The sequence below is a fragment of the Oculina patagonica genome, chromosome 1, assembly GCF_052425735.1.
Source record: "Oculina patagonica isolate OP01 chromosome 1, crgOcupat, whole genome shotgun sequence".
In the NCBI taxonomy this organism is placed as follows: Eukaryota; Metazoa; Cnidaria; class Anthozoa; order Scleractinia; family Oculinidae; genus Oculina; species Oculina patagonica.
The window spans coordinates 9445394-9463958 of NC_135758.1; the positions used below are offsets into that span (position 1 = coordinate 9445394).

The 18565-nt window shown below is 37.5% G+C and overlaps 2 protein-coding genes and 1 long non-coding RNA gene across 3 annotated transcripts; 1 reads left to right on the forward strand and 2 right to left on the reverse strand.

Moving 5' to 3' along the window:
* Nucleotides 1-889: 889 nt before the first annotated feature.
* LOC144636491 (uncharacterized) lies at nucleotides 890-8798 on the forward strand. The gene is given in 5 exon segments (XM_078495714.1): nucleotides 890-2854; nucleotides 3456-3657; nucleotides 3660-6074; nucleotides 6194-7536; nucleotides 8601-8798. Coding segments are annotated over 5 exon segments (5982 nt in total). The 5' UTR covers nucleotides 890-1030.
* Nucleotides 8799-9586: 788 nt separating this feature from the next.
* LOC144656695 (uncharacterized) lies at nucleotides 9587-10158 on the reverse strand. The gene is made up of 2 exons (XR_013571359.1): nucleotides 9747-10158; nucleotides 9587-9716 (listed from the first exon to the last, which is right to left on the reverse strand). It is a non-coding gene; the product is annotated as an uncharacterized LOC144656695 (long non-coding RNA).
* A 12-nt stretch (nucleotides 10159-10170) lies between these two features.
* On the reverse strand, nucleotides 10171-18493 carry LOC144656009 (uncharacterized). The gene is made up of 4 exons (XM_078516220.1): nucleotides 18167-18493; nucleotides 14518-16131; nucleotides 13515-13765; nucleotides 10171-12390 (listed from the first exon to the last, which is right to left on the reverse strand). The coding sequence occupies exons 1-4, from the start codon at nucleotides 18426-18428 to the stop codon at nucleotides 12169-12171; spliced, it is 2349 nt and encodes a 782-aa protein (XP_078372346.1). The 5' UTR covers nucleotides 18429-18493; the 3' UTR covers nucleotides 10171-12168.
* Nucleotides 18494-18565: the final 72 nt, after the last annotated feature.

An 18565-nucleotide genomic window follows, 5' to 3' on the forward strand; every position in this document is an offset into this window, starting at 1 on the left:
TGCCTGTCCGGAGTATAACTGAAGGATAACTGAAGGATAACTGAAGCATAACTGAATATAACATTGAAACCACAAAAGCATAACCAGAATTGAAATATTTGTGATCTCAACTGCTGGAGACATTTTGACTTGAGCTTTGACTGAAGAACTGCTGACATTGCAAAAGTTTAAAAGGTGAGCTATCTAAGTTTATATTTGCTTGTACTTCATTGAATACCGTAGATTATGGTGTCTTTAATGCAATATAGAGCGGCAGTCGGGCTACATAATGTTCATTTGAAGGCCAAAGAATACTGGGATCGTATGAGAGGGAAATTCTGGTCTATGCTGTTATTCATGTTTTACATGGAAGCGATATATCTGCCAACATTAAAAAGAGTAATCCGCTCATGGCAAATGGCTTATTACGCGAGGCTTTGGTTTACACAAATGTGTCTTTATCGTTTCTATGTTCCCCTGTTGATTCGACTAGCCAATGATGTGGAGGTGAATCCTGACCCTTTCTTCATTTTGAATTCGTCAAAAACTGTCATGGCTGATTATCATCAAGGGAAATGTTGCACTATTCGGAAAGAATGCAGGAAACCAATGCGTAGCGATGTGCCTAACTGCAGTTGTTTACAATTGTAAAAGTAATGCATCGTGGTCAAAAGATCAGCTGAATGAAGTATTGATTCAAGGCAATGTGCTTTATTCTCATATTAGTAGGTCAGTAGGGAAAGACAGACTGTTGCTATCTGAAATTCCTTCGGCATTGTCCATAAATGATGAAAACTTTTCTATTAATTTTAGTGGCAGTTTTGCTGGTGACTTGCACATGTCTAGTGTAAGAGACTGTTATTTACCATTGCAATGTGTACTCCAAATGTTAATAAAAGACTATGATGCCTTTCTGTTGACTGTTGAAATCAATACCGTTGCTATTATTATTGACAACAAAGGTCATTATAGAATTTTTGATTCTCATTCAAGAGATATCCATGGTAATGTTGCTGCAAATGGAACAGCAGTACTCTTAGAATTTTCTAGTATGGAAGAAATGGTTCAGTATCTACAAAACTTTTACAGAGAAATGAATGTAGTCCCTTTTGAAGTGTTGGGTATCAAAGTTGAAAATTTAAGGTGTACAAGTTCTAATACACTTCATGTGCCATTTACTACAGCAGACAATAGATATACTGTAGGTTGCAAGGAGTTGTGCAGTCAAAGTCAATGTCACTTAGAAAAATTGGACATAGAAAATTGCTCAGAGGAAAATGTAGTTAACAACAGCAGGAAAAGAAAACAAGCCCAATCAAAAGAACACAAGAAAAGCTTGTTCATATTGAGTGAAAAGAAAATTGCAGGAAAAGGAGCTGAAACAGAAGGTGAAAGGGTCAGTTTGTCACAGAAGCACTGTGAAAAAAATGAAAAAAGAATAGCAATTGAAACGAAGGCAGAGGAAGAAAATATGTTAAAAAAGAGCAAGGAACAAAAAATTACAAAAAAGGAAATTGAGAGCAGGGAACAAAGAGAGAATAGATTAAAGAAGCATCGGGACCTAATGAGAAAAAGACGAAAAGCTGAAACTGATCAGCAGAGAGAAAACAGGGTAAGAAAGTGTAGGGAACAAAGGATGAATAAAAAAGAAATTGAGAGCAAAGAACAGAGAGAGAATAGATTAAAGAAGCCTCGAGAACAAAGACAGGAAAAGGAAACTAAGCAGCAGAGAGAAACCAGGATAAGGAAGTGTAGGGAACAAAGGATAAATAAAAAGAAAATCGAGAGCAAAGAACAGAGAGAGAATAGATTAAAGAAGCGTCGAGAAGTAATGAGAAAAAGACAAGGAACCGAAACTGAACAGAAAAAAGAAAACAGGATAAGAAAGTGTAGGGAACAAAGGATAAATAAAGAAATTGAGAGCAAAGAACAGAGGGAGAATAGATTAAGGAAGTATCGAGAACTAATGAGAAAGAGACAAGAAACTGAAACTGAACAGCAGAGAGAAAATAGGTTGAAAGAGAGAAGAGAACGATACAGGAAAAACAAGGAAACTGAAAGCAAAGAGAAACGTGAAGAAAGATTGAAGAAGCAGAGGGAATCGAGGCAAAGAGTAAAAGAAACTAAAAATAAACAACAGAAAAAGGAGCAGTTGAATCAGGAAGGTCACCTAAAGCAAACATCTTGTGATGAATTGGTTGTTAGTTTTCGTGAACTGGTTGCTACAGGGCCAACATTTGTTTGCGCGTGCTGTGATCAATTATGGTACAAACATAGTCTTGTCAGAACTGAAACTGTACATAAACTAAATAATGAATCTGTGCAAAGGTGCATAAGAACAAATGAGCAGTGTTGTACAGCTCAGTGGGTTTGTCGTACATGTTATAACCACCTGAAGCAGAATAAAGTTCCTCCATGTGCAGTTCAAAATAAAATGAGTTTTCCACATAAACCTGACCATTTAGACTTAACAGAGCTAGAATGGAGACTTGTATCACCACGATTGATCTTTCAAAAGATACATGAAGCAGCTAGAGGGAAGCAGTTTAAAATTCGTGGCAACATAGTGAATGTTCCTGCTGATGTCATTAATACCGTGAATTTTTTACCAAGACTGTCGACTGAAACAGACACCATCAAAGTCCAGCTTAAGAGAAAACTAAAATACAAAAACTATGTCCTATCACAAAACATAAGACCATTGAAAGTTTTTGAAGCAGCGAAGTGGCTGACTGAAAATGGCACACTATACAAAAAAGAGAGCATCAAATTGAACCCAGATTGGAATGGATTGCTTACAGGGTTTGATGAAAGTGACAAGTCTAATGATAGTGGTTGCAGCAGTTCAAGCAACATTACAGATATCAACACACCTGTAGCTTCAATAAAGTCACTCAATACTACGGTACAATCTTTGTCAGAACATGGTCGATTGTTTTCATTTCAATTTGATAAAAGTTTTTGTTTGCCTTGGTTGTGAACAAGTTTTAATAGACTTGGTGAATTTAGAAAACCATCTTTTGTATAATCATGGAGTAGAAACTGATAGTGAATGTTGTGAGGAGAGTAATTACATGCCAATGTTTCATCAAAATGACTGTAATAGTAATGAAGTGGTATATTTTTGTTCTTAGTGTAGTGCCTGGGAAAAAGAGCAATCACTTTTTAGTGAGCACATGGCCATTGTACATGATCTACCACCAATGGAAGATGACTCCTCCCAATTTAGTGAAGTTGCAGGTAATGTAAGTTCTTCTTCTGTGGTCAGACTGTTCAGATATAAAATTCTTGATCCAGAAAATGTTGTTCTTGTGGAAATGTGTTCAAAAGGGTATGGATTAGCAAACACCATTTCTCTTAAAGCATTAGTAGGTGTTCCAGTAACTTTGAATGAATCAAGATGCCCATCTAGTGGAACAGATGTGCATTTTTCTAGTGGAGATCTTTCAAAGGATTACTGTCCAACTGAAAGAGAGATAGAAGATCCTTGGAATGAAATTGATGAATCTGAAATATATACTGGTACTTTGGACACAATGTTAACATCTCCAGACTTTGTAGAAGATTGTGAACGTGAAAAGGTTTTGAACTTTGCTCCAGGTGAAAGCAATCATCCAATTAGTATTTTCAAAGACCAATATTGTGAAGAGCTAGCATATCCTGGCATATTCTGTGGTCAAGCGCAGATAATAAGGAAAGGAATGTACCTGTGTATTATAGTGACATTTGCAAATCAGAGTTAAGGCGTTCTGATCGTCGAGTTGCTCAGTGTATCGAAAATATCTTTTTTAAACTGAAAAAGCTGCAAATGAAAATTATCTTGGGCAACTGCCAGATTGCATTGCAAAAGCATAAAACAAACGGAAAGAGACTAACAGCAGGCGAGTTAAAAAAAGAAGGTGCTTTAGACAAATTAGTTCATTTAGATGAAGGGTATCGATTTCTAAGAGCTCTTCGTGGTTCCCCACCATACTTTGAGAAGTCAAAGAAAGATCTATTCGCCATGATAAGGCAACTTGGATCTGCGACCCTTTTTTGTAGCTTTTCTGCAGCTGAAACAAAGTGGAATCATCTGTTAAGGATGTTAGGTGAATTAATTGATCACCAAATATACAGTGATGATGAATTAAATGCCTTGTCATGGGAGGAAAAATCAAGGTTAATTCAAAGTGATCCCGTCACATGTGCAAGACATTTTGATTTCCAAGTTCAGCAATTGATTGGAAAATTTTTGCAAAGTGATTGTGCACCACTGGGAAAAATAGAAGATTGGTTTTATCGAGTTGAATTTCAACAACGTGGCTCACCACATATTCATATGCTGTTATGGATTGAAGGTGCACCAAAGTTTGGTGAAGACTCTGATGAAAAAGTTTGTAATTTTGTCGATAAAATCATTTCTTGTTCAAAACCTGCTAGTGGCTGTGAGTTATATGAATTAGTTTCTCGTCAAGAACACAAACATTCATTCACCTGTAAAAAGAAGTTTCAAAAACAGTGCAGATTTAATTTCCCTCAGCCACCAATGAAAAGCACTCAAATATTGTATCCTTTACATGTAAGCGATATTAAGGAAACTGGTCATTTGAACCAGCACAAAGCTACTTGGAAAGAAATCAATGAGAAACTTAATACTATGAGGGAAGGAGAGAACATTTCATTTGAAGAACTTCTTAATAAGCTTGGTGTGACTGAAGAGGAATATGTTCTTGCTATTCGCTCTTCCTTAAGTAGGGCAACAATTTTTTTGAAACGAAAGCCAAACGAACTTCGAATAAATAATTATAACAAGCACTGCTTGCTTGCATGGAGAGCAAACATGGATGTTCAGTTTATCCTAGATATCTACTCTTGTGCAACATATGTTGTTTCTTACATATCAAAGGCACAGAGAGGTATGAGTGAACTTTTGAGAAAAGCATGTCAGGAAGCAAGAGAAGGAAATTTGGGTATTAAACAGCAAGTGCGTGACATTGGTAACAAGTTCTTGAACAATGTCGAAATAAGTGCACAAGAAGCGGTATATATTGTACTTCAGTTACCAATGCGACGTTCCTCCCGTGAAGTGGTGTTTATTAATACAGCTTTACCGGATGAAAGAGTTCGTCTTCTGAAATCAATTGATGACATTCAGCAGCTAGAAGATGAGTCTGAAGATATTGAATCAGGTGGCTTGATAAAAAGGTACACTAAAAGGCCATCTTGTCTAGAGAACGTAACATTAGCTGATTGGGCCGCTTGGTATGACAATAGGAAATCAAACCTTAAATATTTACAAAAATCCAAAAATACTGATGTCGATGGTTTGCCATTAGAAATATTTGATGATGACAACAATGAAGATGATGTTGGTTTAGATATTACTGGTACATGTGACAATGACCTGACTTTAAAGGAGAGAAAAAAAGAAATTCAGAAGCGGTCAAAGGCTAGGGTAATAAGAAGTGTCTGGTTTAATAGAGAAAGTCATCCTGAAAAGCACCATCGAGAGCTGCTAATGTTATTTACTGCTTGGAGAGATGAGAGTACGGATTTGCTTGGAGACTGTGAGAGTTACATGGAGAGGTGTCAGATATTAAAAGAACAGATAAATGACCAAATGGCTCAGTATGCACCGTGTAGTAGACAACTAGACAAAGCATTAGATGATGTACAAACTATAGAAAGCAGTGATGATATGTGGGATTGTGTAGCTCCAAATACTCAACATGTAGAACTGAGTCACCTTGCTGAAACTAAATGTGAACTTTTGTGCAACACAGAAAGAGTGAGCAACTATGATCTTTCTCAAGACCTGGGGATCCCTGCCAGTACAAATAGTAATTACGAGCATAATATCTCATTTGATGAATTGCCAGATGAAGAGTATAGGGAAGCTGTTCGTTCTCTAAATGTTGAGCAGTTAAATTTTTTCTACCATGTTTTACACCTTATGAAGACAACTTGTGAACCCTTCTATTTGTTTCTTTCTGGTGGTGCTGGAGTTGGAAAATCTCACTTAACTAAAGTACTATTTCAAGCAGTTTACAAATATTTGAACACAAGAGCTGGTGATGATTTTCATCAAACTAAGGCTATTCTTCTTGCTCCAACTGGTACAATTCCATGTTTAATATTCAAATTAATAAAAGACTCCAAGATATCATAGGTACAACTCATGATTTTGGAGGAGTGAGTATTATAGCAATTGGAGATTTGTTTCAACTTCAACCAGTATTTGATGGGTATGTTTTTGAAGATTTGGATAATGATTATGCTCCTTTAGCAGCTAATCTGTGGCAGAAACATTTTCAAATGTTTGAATTGCATGAAATCATGCGTCAAAGAGAAAGTCGCCAGTTTGCAGAAATTCTCAATCGGCTACGTGAGGGTATTCACACTGAGAATGACTTAAATATACTGAGAGCAAGAGTCATTGAAGATCGTGATCTGAACTATCCCAGACATGTTCCACACCTATTCATTCAAAATGACAGAGTTGATGAGTTTAACACAGCAATTTATAATTCTGCAACTGGCAGAAAATTTGTCGTGAAGGCAGTCGATAACGTCATTGGTGCTCACTCTGAGGAATTTAAGGCGCGACTATTGAAACAGGTTCCAGATGATCCACGAAAAACTATGCAATTAGCAGCTTGTCTTGCAATTGCAGAAAATGAAAGGATTGAGGTCTGTCAAAACATCAGATTAGATGATGGGCTTACAAATGGTAGTGCAGGGTTAGTGAGATTTATTAGTCTGCTAAGTTCTGAACGTCCTGATGGAATTGTTTGGGTTGAATTTGATCATGCTAAAGTTGGACAGAAAACTCGGAATGAAAATAGAAACCTTTACAGCGATAATATCCAGCAGAGTTGGACACCAATAAAACCTGTCTGTGTAACATTTTTTGTAGGGAGAGGTAAAGCTGCTCAGATCGTTCGAAAACAATTTCCTTTACGGCCCTCTGCAGGAAAAACTATTCATCGTTCTCAGGGTGACACTGAAACCGAGGTTGTAGTTGATCTTAATTCAAGAAGAGCTATTCCCCACATTCACTATGTTGCATTGAGCAGGGTCACTACAATTGATGGACTGCATATAAAGAATCTCAATGAAAAAAAGATAACTGTGAGTAACAAAGTTAAGCATGAGATGCAGAGATTGCGAACAGTAGCTTATCTTCAGCCATCTTTGATATCCCTCACAGACATTGGTGAGAATTTTGTCAAGATAGTCTTTCTCAATGCACGTTCACTACACAAGCATATTTCAGATGTGAAAAATGATTTTAATGTCAAGGCAGCAGATGTAAATATCTTTGTTGAAACTAGATTGTGGGTGTTCGACCAAAATGAAGAATTTGAAATTAATGACTTCTCCTTGTTTAGAAATGATGCTTGGTTTGATAGACAGTTGCATACACAAAGACCATTCTATGGAACTGCAGTTTATACAAGAGCTCAATGTAATGATGAATATCCTCAATGTCAAAATATGCATGGAGTTGAAATAACAATTATTAGAGTTAAATGTCTGCCAGATGTTGTTATTGCTGGAATTTATAGATCACCAAAAGTGTCAATGAGGCATTTGCTTCAAGCATTGAGAGAACTTCATTCCATTATGTCAACAGAACGTTTTCATATAATACTTGGTGATTTTAACATTGATTTTAATGATGGTGTACAAAACAGCAGTATACATAATCAAATGATTGTAACATATGGATATAAACAACTTATTTCAAGCTTTACCACTGATAACAGAACTACAATTGATCACATTTATACAAATCTAAATGAATCAAGAGTCCAAACTGGTGTTCTCGAGACATACTTTAGTGACCATAAAGCTGTGTGGATAGCAACCAAAAAAGAGTAGAAACATGTACATTTTTGTAGGCTACAATGACTAGTAAATGATTAACCTTTTATGCCCCATCATCCACATACAAATTCTCCTGACTGATCTCCATACATTTTCTTATAGCGTTGTTTGGAGAATTTGTTAAAAGTTCAAAGCAATTTCCCTTTGGTGACCATTTTATTACAGTGTAATTCTCCTAACCTCTTCTCTTAATTTAGTATTGACATTGTGAGGAGAAATTTGTAATGATCACTATAAGATCTTAAGGAAGCATAAATTACGTGTAAGGTATGTGTTTCAGAAAGAAAGAAAATTGAAATGAATTTAGTATCTACTTGTGTTACATTTTAAAGTGTTGTAGTTCATCAGCCTTGGCTTCTAAACAAATTTGTGTAACGGCTTCTTTGAGTCCCTTGTGACCATTTGGGTCACAAACCCCTCCTTGTGACCCTTTGGGTCACAAACCCACCATATTGCAACTGTACATATTAGGTAAGTATACGAACAGTACACAATGTAGTTATTTGTTGTCCTGGTCCATGTAATTACACATGTATGTTAATAATGATTGATGTGACATCTAACAGGGATGTTGCTAAGAAAACACTAAGCTGGCAGTTAGCGACATCCCTGCATCTACATGTACATGTAGTCGTGATATGTAAGTTATAAATATGTTACCTCACAATATTTACATGTGCATGTGTATTAGTTATTGTTAAAAAAATATTAATATTTTTAATTATTGTTTTTTTCTTTTTTTATGTTTACAGAACAGAAATGTAAAACAACAAGACAGTGCACAAGATACAGTCTTCAGAGAATCCACTGACTGCCGTGTTATGTCCAACACTTTCAATCTACATTTTGTCAAGAGACACTATGTATGTGTGATAGTGTCCATTGCATTGGAACTGGCTAGAACTTATTGGTCTCTGTACAATAGTAAAAAGGCCCAATCCTCACTATGAGTGACTGCTATATTCAAACAACACACAGCAAAAACCATGTAGCAGTAACATTCAAGTCGAAAAGAAACTGTGTTAAACATCTCCAGATTCACCAATGAAAAGACCCTTCAATCAGAGGTCTCCACTGGCTCACCACTGTATCAACTTTACTTCCTGGACTCCACTTGTACTGTATGTGTGTATCACCTCCAAATGATAACATATCTTATTGGACATATCTTGCATCACGGATTGTACAGTCAGTGTAGACAACTACATTGTATCAGCCGCATTTAAACAAGAGTACATCAAGATACTGTATCAACCTTACTTGCTGGACTTCACTTGTAGTGTGGTATTACCTCTAAAATGTAATAACAATATTTTGGACTTATTGGGGGAATGGTCTTATCCTGCATCACAGATTGTATAGTCAGTGAAGACAACTATCAGCTGCATTTACACAAGAGTTACATGTAATCAAGATACATTATTTCAAGACAGTATTTTTCTGCCAAACTTGTAACAGCTTCCTGGCTTTCCTGGCTTTAAAGTTGCTTTCCACTTTATAAAGTGACAACAAAAGACATTTAGTTAGCATGGTACAATTTTGTGATTAAAGCAGTTCAATGTTGCATTCCATTGTCAAAAGTTGTGATAAAAGACATCTTATTAGAATTGTACAAATTAAATTGCCAATTTTGTGATCAAAGCAGCTTATAATTTGCCTTTTATTAATTAAAAAAACATTGGTTAGAAACTAACCTTACCTTGAAATCCACAACTAAAAACACCACCAGAAAACCATGTACTGTATTTTAGAATTTTATTTACCTAACAAACCCATTTTTTCCCCTGAATAGCAAATGACTCAGTGTCTCAAATTTCGACTTACATTGAGGAGCCCCAAAGGGTTACCACTTTAAATGTATTTGCATTCTTCTTTGCAGATTTTATCCAATCAGAAACTTTTCACAGCTTTTGATTTGAAAACGACTGCATGAAAGAATGTGAATTAATTAAAAGTGGTTTCACATTTGGGCTCCTTGGTGTAAATTACACTGAAATCGACGATATCAATTTTGGTGTTCAATTACTTGGGTATCATTTTCACTCAATTGACATTTTTGGCTTTGTCAGTGAAAATTTCCCATTTCAAAATCACATGATGCTCCCCAGAGAACTTGTTTTTAACTATCTGAATACCAAGAGAATTTTTCTGAATTTGAAAGAAGTGATTCTCAAGAGTGATGTCACAGTCTGAAATAGGAAAACAAACAAACAAAGCCCCATAGGTCTATTCTCAGTTCTTTGTATGGAATTTTTAACATACTGACTTGCTTTACTGGAACGTCCTCGCCTTAGTATGCATTGCATACCGGTTATTCTAACACCTCAGCGTTTCGAGACAACTTTATTGCTGAAACGAAATTACAGTGAATGTATTCTGCTCGCTTGCAAAATGCTTTAATTTCCAGTCATGACAATAGGCCTTATTCGTATCCTCGGTATTGGACTGGAACTATGTTGCAATGGAGGCTAATGCGGGTAATCTTTTCGAATACAAATGACATGAAGCTGTTTTTAATGCTATTCCCCCGCATGAGCCTCCATTGCAAGCTAGTTCCAGTCCAATACCTAGAATACGAATATGGTCTATTGTTATGCAATTCTGGTTGGCCCAGCACGTAATCATCTGCATCTGCCATTACATTGTACGTTATTTTAATCCACTACAAAACTTCACTGTCGTTACACGATTGAATAAACTACTTACTAAATTTAAGGTCCACTGGTATGCAAGGATGATGTATTTCATGCAATTTTTTTTATTAATTTATTTATTTTCATTGTTTTCCTAGAAACAAAATAATTAAGTGGTACATTTTAACTACACTGACCAGTTTAAAACTGTTTTGTGCAGTGAACATAACTTGTTTATTGGCTAAAGGTTATTGACTTCCAAAAAGAAGCCATGGCTTTTTTTTTGTTTTGTTTTTTCTTAGAACTACAGTTTAAATGGTTTGGTTATTAAAAGATCCGGGTATTATTTTAGGTGGTACTTTGGATATGTATATAGTTTTTCAATTTTAAGGGTTTTTTTTTTTTCAATCAAAAAAGGGTTTACTTTAAAACTTTTTCTGCGCTCTTTTACTAGAAAGATGTGATTGCTATAAGGAGTCTATCAGCTTATAATAAATTAAATTCATGTTAAAAGTATAAATACCTTGTACAAATAATAAATTAATGGAAAGAAAAATTAAAAATACCTATAATACTTTTAAAGAGGATTCCTTTGCTAGCTGCGAATTAACAAAATACAATTTCGCCCTGAAGATTTTGGGAGTGTTAATAACTAATGAGGGCATAATGATTTTGTTTCCAGTTAAAAACCTAACATAGACAACTACTTTATTCTGCGTTTCAGAAAAAATATTTTTCAACACTGCTCTATCTAATGATATTAATGTACATAACGATATGTTACTAAATTGAATTGTTTTAGTAAACATGTGACTTTTGGTGCCTTGTACCAGCAAATAAATTCTTGCCTTTTCACACTCCCAAGAAACTTCTCTATCTATGTCAAAATTTAAGTAAATTTTTTCATTGGTAATTATTTAACTTTATATTATGATATCATTTCAACGTACACATGGAATGTCTGGATTGAAGGCTACAGCTCTATACACCATTGGACTTGTTGTAGTCCAGCGGTACTCTGCTATAGCTGGGTCAGGGTGGAAGGGGAACCTGACTATCACAATAAAAAAGAACTACATGTACTCAAGGTTGTTATATTCTAGGATTAGTATCCTAGGCTAATTGAAACTTTGTTTCTCAGGAAGTTATTTGTATTTTGTACACTGGCCATGACAAAGCCTGGGGTACCATGCAACATATTTTTACCAATGACAATCATGTCTGCACAGGGACCGTGGAGACCATTTCAATGTGTTAGGGCTAGACATGTTTTGTTCCTTTTAAGAGGTAAAACTCATATATTACTCATGTATTCTGGAGCCCTAAAAAGCAACCCAAACCCAAAAGTGGTAGGGCTTTAGCCCTACCGGACCTTCCCCCTCCGCAGTCCCCGCTGTAATAAATTATTTTTAAATTAAAATATGCTGCATTTAAATTAAGGATAATTTTTTACCGACATGATTATCATTGATCAAGATAAGTAGCATGGTAGAGCATAATTATCAGTATTTACCAGTAATAAAATAATTATTAATTGCCTAAAATCAAACAAAAAAAAAACACACTACACTATACATGAAGGTCTAAAAGCTTGACACTAAGGTATAGTTGTAAGTCGAGAGGTTACAAGTCACCTCAGACTAAGCCATGCTTTTGTTGGGACTAAGTTAAATGCAAACAGATTTATTTATTTCTCTGGCTGTGGCTCATCAATGGATAAGGACCTTTTATTGGCTAATAGTTCCTCTTGCTTTGCTTCATCATCTCGTCCAAGCTTTTCAAGGACATGGACTATCTCAAGGTGGGAACGAACAGTCTCCTGGTGATTTCCTAGAACCTTGTCCTGAATGGTAAGCGCACTCTTCAGGGCGTCCAGAGCATCATTCAATTGCCCTTGGATGGCTAAAGCCTGTCGAAAGGAGAGAGAGAAAATGTTTATGTTATAGCAGTTCTTTGCAAGGAGGCCTGAGGGTACTGTACATGTAAAATGCAGGGATCTTTTGCAATGTACATGTAACTTGAATCAATCTCAAGGGGGGTACTCACTGTAGGTGCAACTAAAGCTTAGATGTAAATGCACCGCAGCAAAAATACAATTTGCACATGATAAGGGTACAGTGAATAACTTCGCAAAAATACTTTTTAAAAAATATTCCACTGACCACATAAAAGATCATGGAACCTGGAGTAACTCGCCTCCCACCCCACTCAGTGAAGGGGGACAGGGGGCGGGACCCCAGGAGAAAAGCCTGGGCGGGAAGCCGGAGGAGAGAGGGCGGGAAGCGGGATTCTTAAGGTGGCCAACTGGGAGAAAATGAGTGAAATTTCATAACATTTCATTATATTTCGCAATAGACATGAAACAAACAGGAGAGAACAGCTACGGAAAGGGGCGGGAGGCCGGAGTAAAAGGTACGGGTGGTGGGAGGTTCAGACCCCACTGTCCAACCCCCACCACTCATACTTCATTCCCACGTCCACTAAAAAGTGACAAATAAAAAAATCTTAATGGCAAAAATTAATACACATGTTGTTTCAGAAAACTAATATCTATACATGTACCTTGAACTCCTCCCCCCACCAACCCTTTGGAATCTCCAATGACCTACCATGGGGTACATGTAGGTATGGATATTTTCTGGAACCACACCATATAATCTCATCATGGCTGCCACAGACATCAGTTTTCAAAATTCCCCAGACTTTTCCCTGATTAAAATAAAATTTCCCTGACCAATAAAAAGTCAGATGTAGCAACAGCCTCCAGCCTCCACTTCCAACTAAAAAGGAAACATCACTGAGATCACGTTGACCTGAAACATTTCTTCCAGCCTCCATTGTATGAAATCAGTTGCATTATTTCCCAATTTTCCCTGATTTTTCTTCAAAATGTCAATCTAAAGTTCCTGACTCAAAATAAAACTCCTTGACTTTTCCTCGACCTTGAAGAATTTTATTTTTTCCTGACCATTTCGTGTCCTGTGGCAACCCTGACTTATGTCATCCAAAAAAATAATAAATTCATACATATACCTTTCCAAGGCCGTGGAAAGAGCGTGCTGTTTCTTGGTGATCACCCAGTGAATGTTTTCTCATGCGCAATGCTTCACGTAAAAACTTAATTGCATTTTTATAGTCTCCAAGAGCCTGGTACGACATTCCCATGTCATCCATCAGAGTGGCAGTAAAAGGATGGTCTCCTAGCAACTCGAGATACACTGGAAGTGAACACTCTTCTCTGACTCTATTGGCTTCGTGGTGTGCTTCATTGAATGCATAGGCAGCTGTGTACGAGAAGAACATCACATGTACAATTTTTACAACTTAGCTATAGTTACGTGTCAGTGTACTAACAAACTGTGAAGTGTACTACAGCTGTAAGTACACTTCACAAATCTTTTGTTTGACTTGACTTTAGTATTGGATTTCAGTAAGTTACTATTTCCATCCAAATTCTGCTTTCAGACATACAGTCTGTACAGTCACAAATGTTTCACTTACAGTAGAGCAGTTTGTAAGGTATCGGAATATTACAGTAACATGTACATTAATGTTACAGCCCTTTCTGAAGGTCACATTTCACTTCTACATACATGTACTTTTTTATGGTCATGGAATCCAATCTTTGAGATTTTAAACCAGACAGCAGGGTAAATTTGGGGAGGGGGAAGGGTATGGGTTTTATGGCACCCAGGGATAATGCTTAGGTACATGCACATGTAAAGTCTGTGTCCAAGCCTAGTGGCCCACATGGTGGCATGAAGAGACTCGAAGTATTTCTACTCCCCCCTGGATGGGATGCTAGTCCATTGCAGGGTTACCCACAGCATTTTTTTCGATTGTACTCATTTATAAACCTGGGTGGAGAGAGGCACTAATACGGTAGTATAAGAGTAAAGCATCTTGCCCAAGAACACAACACAGTGCCCTGGCCCCGGCTCGAACCCGGACCGCTTGATCTGGAGTCCAGCACACCAACCATTAGGCCGCTGCGCACACATACATGTAAATCAGGGCAACACAGACAAAGACTTACCTCCAAGATCTTTATAAGCAACTGCAGTAAAAATCTTATCCTCGTAAATCCTTTTTCTGATGTCAATGGCCTTTTCAATAAGTGGAATGGCTTTTTCCAACTCTTTCGACTGTCCAAAGCAACGGCCAAGTTTACTCAAACAAAATGCACGAACAAGAGATGAGTCGTCACCAAGCTCTCTTTGTATGATGTCCGCCTCTTTGAACTTGGCGACGGCAGATGGACAGGGAAGATGGCATGCACAGTGGGAAAGGATGCAGTATGCCTCTGACGTCAAGCAGTCGCTGTATCTTTTCTTGTTCCCACTTCTTTTGCAGGCAGCTGTGAATTCGCCAAAAACTGAAAGAAACTTTTCTTTCCTGAACACTTTAGCCAAGAAAGGAGTAACCTCAACTGCCGTGTCGATGCACATTTCGTCTAAGTCGGGGTCATTTAACGAGTCTTGCAAGGCCTGCCTTATGTTGCGCCTATTGATCAGGAACTTGGACGTCGCAACACAGCATTCTTTGGACAGGAAGGTTGCATACAGTTCTTTTAACATGTCTAAATAGTGCATGTTGAACAATTTCTTGGCTGACTGGTAGGTTGGGTACAAGTCTGACTCCTGATGTGCTTGATCAATGCAAAATGACTGGATAATATTATGGACGTAATACTGTTTCAACAAATAATCAAACTGAAGCATGGAGTTATCCACCAGGTTTTGAAGCAACATTCCCAGTTTATATTCAGACAGGTCTTTAAGTAAAAACTGGGCGTCGGCAACAGTAAAAGACATAGGGAACACCGCTAAGGATATAAGCGCAACTTGCTGGTCTGGTTCAAGGCGGCTGAAACAGATTCCAAGACAGTTGAAGAGCTGATGGTTGTGGGACAGTGAATTAAGACTGAATGACTTAAGGGTTGAAACGGGGCTATTCTGAAACTCATTTATCAGAGCACCAGCGTCAACTCCCTTTGCCAGGAGAGCTGCAGTTGTGCGAAGAACCAGTGGGACCCCACCACAGTGATGTGCCAACTGTTCTGCATTTTCCTCAGACACTCTAGATTCCAGTGTCAGAAGCAACTCCTTCGCATGATCAGGACAGAGAGAATCCAGCCGAAGCTCAAACATTTCCACAGAAAAAAATGTGATGGATTGACGTGATGTGATCAGGATTTTCACACGAAGAGCAGTTTCTGCGACAGCTTCAATGAAATGGCAAAATTCATCTTTTACTTGGGGAAGTAACATGTCTTCTGCATTGTCTAGAATAATGACAGAATGTTTTGTTAATGTGCGCAGACAGTGCTTGGCCTGCTGTATGGGCTCTCTGCCAGCGACAATTTGAAGAGCGCCAAGGAGGGAGTTCACCATGCCATTCAGTGACGTCAAACTCCTCAGTGAGATGTAGTAAACATTTGTTTTTCCTTGTGCTATCAGTTCATGTCCCACTTGGATGGCCACTGCAGATTTGCCAAAACCTGGAGGACCAGTGATGGAAACTATCTGACAGGAATCATTTGCAGCAAGCTTCTCCATTATTGTAGCACATTGTCCTTTGCGCCCCACAAAATTTGGCACTTTGCATGGTATTCCACCCAAGTACTTAAAAGCTTTTGTAACAGCACCTCCTAATAAATGCAGGGCAAAAGAAAAATAGCATTAAACAAAAAGTTCACCAAGAGATGTGGAGGGATAAAGGGGGGTAAGAGGCTGGAAGAAAGTGGTGGGAAGTGGGAGAAGGGAAGGTGGGAAGGTGGGAAGCGAGATTCCTTAGGTGGCGGAAACCGGGAGAAAATGAATAAAATTTTGCAACATTTTGCTATATTTTTAAATAGATATGAAACAAATAGGAGGGAACCACTAGGGAAAGGGGCGGGAAATGAGAGTAAAAGGTATGGAAAGTGGGAGAAAAAGGTACGGGAGGTGGGAGGTTCAGACCCCCCTGTCCACACCCACACAGATTAACACACCAATCGGCCACCTCAGTCAGTGAAAGTTTGATACATGTGTTATTATAACTTTATTTGACAAATAGAAAAAAAAAACCTGTATTATTTATTTTATAATATATCAAGTTATAAAAATTTGGATGTTTGGGAGAATGAGAAGTGTCGTGAGAACATGAACCATAGGCAAGCGTTTGAACCAAAAAATAATAAATAATAGAAAACACTTACCAGGTGTATGTGAAGTTTAGGGGAACTCAAAAATGTAATTATAAAAATATACAATGTATATACATGTACTACAGTGGAATCTGATTTCGAAATCTCTAAGGGAACAAAAATTGATTCGGAAAATCAGGTTGGTTCTAGCTGAGTTTTCTAGCTGAGTTTTCCTTGAGAAAAAGGCCAAAAAGGTTCAGCAGAGTTGTCAATCACTCAGAAAATTTGTGTGAGTGGTCTAATTGTTTTAGCATTGGATTGCAGTCCAAACCTACTTATTTTGCATACCAAAAATCAAGAATAATTTACATTTCTCTAAGAGCAATGCATATATGTGATTGCGTTTTATTAGAAAGTAAAAAAAAAAAAATGGGAGAACCAATTTTCACTAAAACACAGTTGAGAACATGTTTTATATTCCATTTAGAAAATACTGCAGGAAGTAGAACAAAAAGGCACTCGTTTATTGTGATTATCAAAATAAAAATTTTCTTTGCTCACAGCAATCAATACATGTACCTTAACAGCAAGCATCTCATACTTAATTGCTGTCACTTTGCTGAATTTAAAGAAAGTGAAACTTACATGAATGTTAACAGACCTGTCAAGTCTCATAATTTTGCCGTGAGTCTCACAGTTTTCACTTCAATCTCACTACATGTAGTATAAATCACTATCCTTCACAGAAGCCACTTTGTCTTTTACTTTAATGCATGTTTTAGAAAAGGACAACAATCATAAAAAGATTCCAGGAAATTTCCAGTACAGCTAAACCCCCACTCCCCCGCCCCCCAACTAACCTACGTGTAGCCATACCCACCCCCACCAAGGAAAATCATTTTTCCTCAGGCCGGGGTGGGTACAGCTACACGTAGGCTTCCCCACCAACCAACTCCCTGGTATTCTTAGGACATTAATTTTTGTTGTTTAATGTTTTAATTGAGATCTCAGTTTATTGAAATATCAAGTTTGTACAGGACGGTCTTTAGTAGGGTTTAATCGACCGCACATACAATGTACATGTATATCGCATGAGATAACATCGGTATCATGCATGAGCAGATTATAACGGTAGATCAGGTCATTGAAGAGTTCATTAGCAAAGACTCACATTAATTTGAAAACGTTTTACAGAAAAGGTCACTGATCACGAGGATAAACATCTCAGGTCCAGCGCACCAGAAACCTTTTTACAGAGCTAGTACAGGAATCGAAAAGAAAAGAAAAACAAAAAATGTTTTCTCTTGCACAATTCGTCTCCACCCCTATGCAAGGTTGTACAGCCTGAACACCTTAAACAATACTAAAATTATCGAAACTATAAGTAAAGATTACTATTGCAAATGATGGTGCAATTAATTTCCCAGGCGGGGGTAGTGATCGATAAAAATATCCGCTGATTGTTTGTCAAAATCAAAATATTTTGAGCGAGCAGCATTCGAATTCATCGCATCGATCAGTTTCGTAATATTTACAAGGTGCTTCTGGGGTACCTTACCTTCTACTCCAAGAAGGCGATTTTTGAGATCGTGTCGCCCAATGTGAAACAGTAAAGAAGACAGTGGATCCTTATTCTCATCGCTCAGATCGCAGCAGTGAATTAGTTCGAGGAAAAGCTCTCGCGGTCTTTTGACGTCTTCTAGATGACTGGCTGGAACCGTCCCCTCGCATAAAAACTTCAAGTTCTCGAAGTCTTCGTCTGTTAGATCCCGGCCAATCGAGAGCAGCAAAGAGAGGAAAGCTGGGTCTCCTGAATCCATGGGGAATTAAAACGATAAAGATGAGAATAAAATGAGGTGAACACCTTAAAATGCTCACATATTAGAGTTGAAAAATATGGCGAAATATTTTTCCACCTGGAAATTAGTTACCAGTCTTCAGCATCGAGGAGATGATT

Excerpts from the sequence above, each read along its gene's own strand:
- LOC144656009 (XM_078516220.1), bottom strand. The coding sequence starts at position 18,428 with ATGGATTCAGGAGACCCAGCTTTCCTCTCTTTGCTGCTCTCGATTGGC. Across the intron at positions 16,132-18,166 it reads TCGCCTTCTTGGAGTAGAAG|GAGGTGCTGTTACAAAAGCT; the intron begins GTAAGGTACCCC and ends TGCATTTATTAG. Across the intron at positions 12,391-13,514 it reads CTTTCCACGGCCTTGGAAAG|GCTTTAGCCATCCAAGGGCA; the intron begins GTATATGTATGA and ends TCCTTTCGACAG.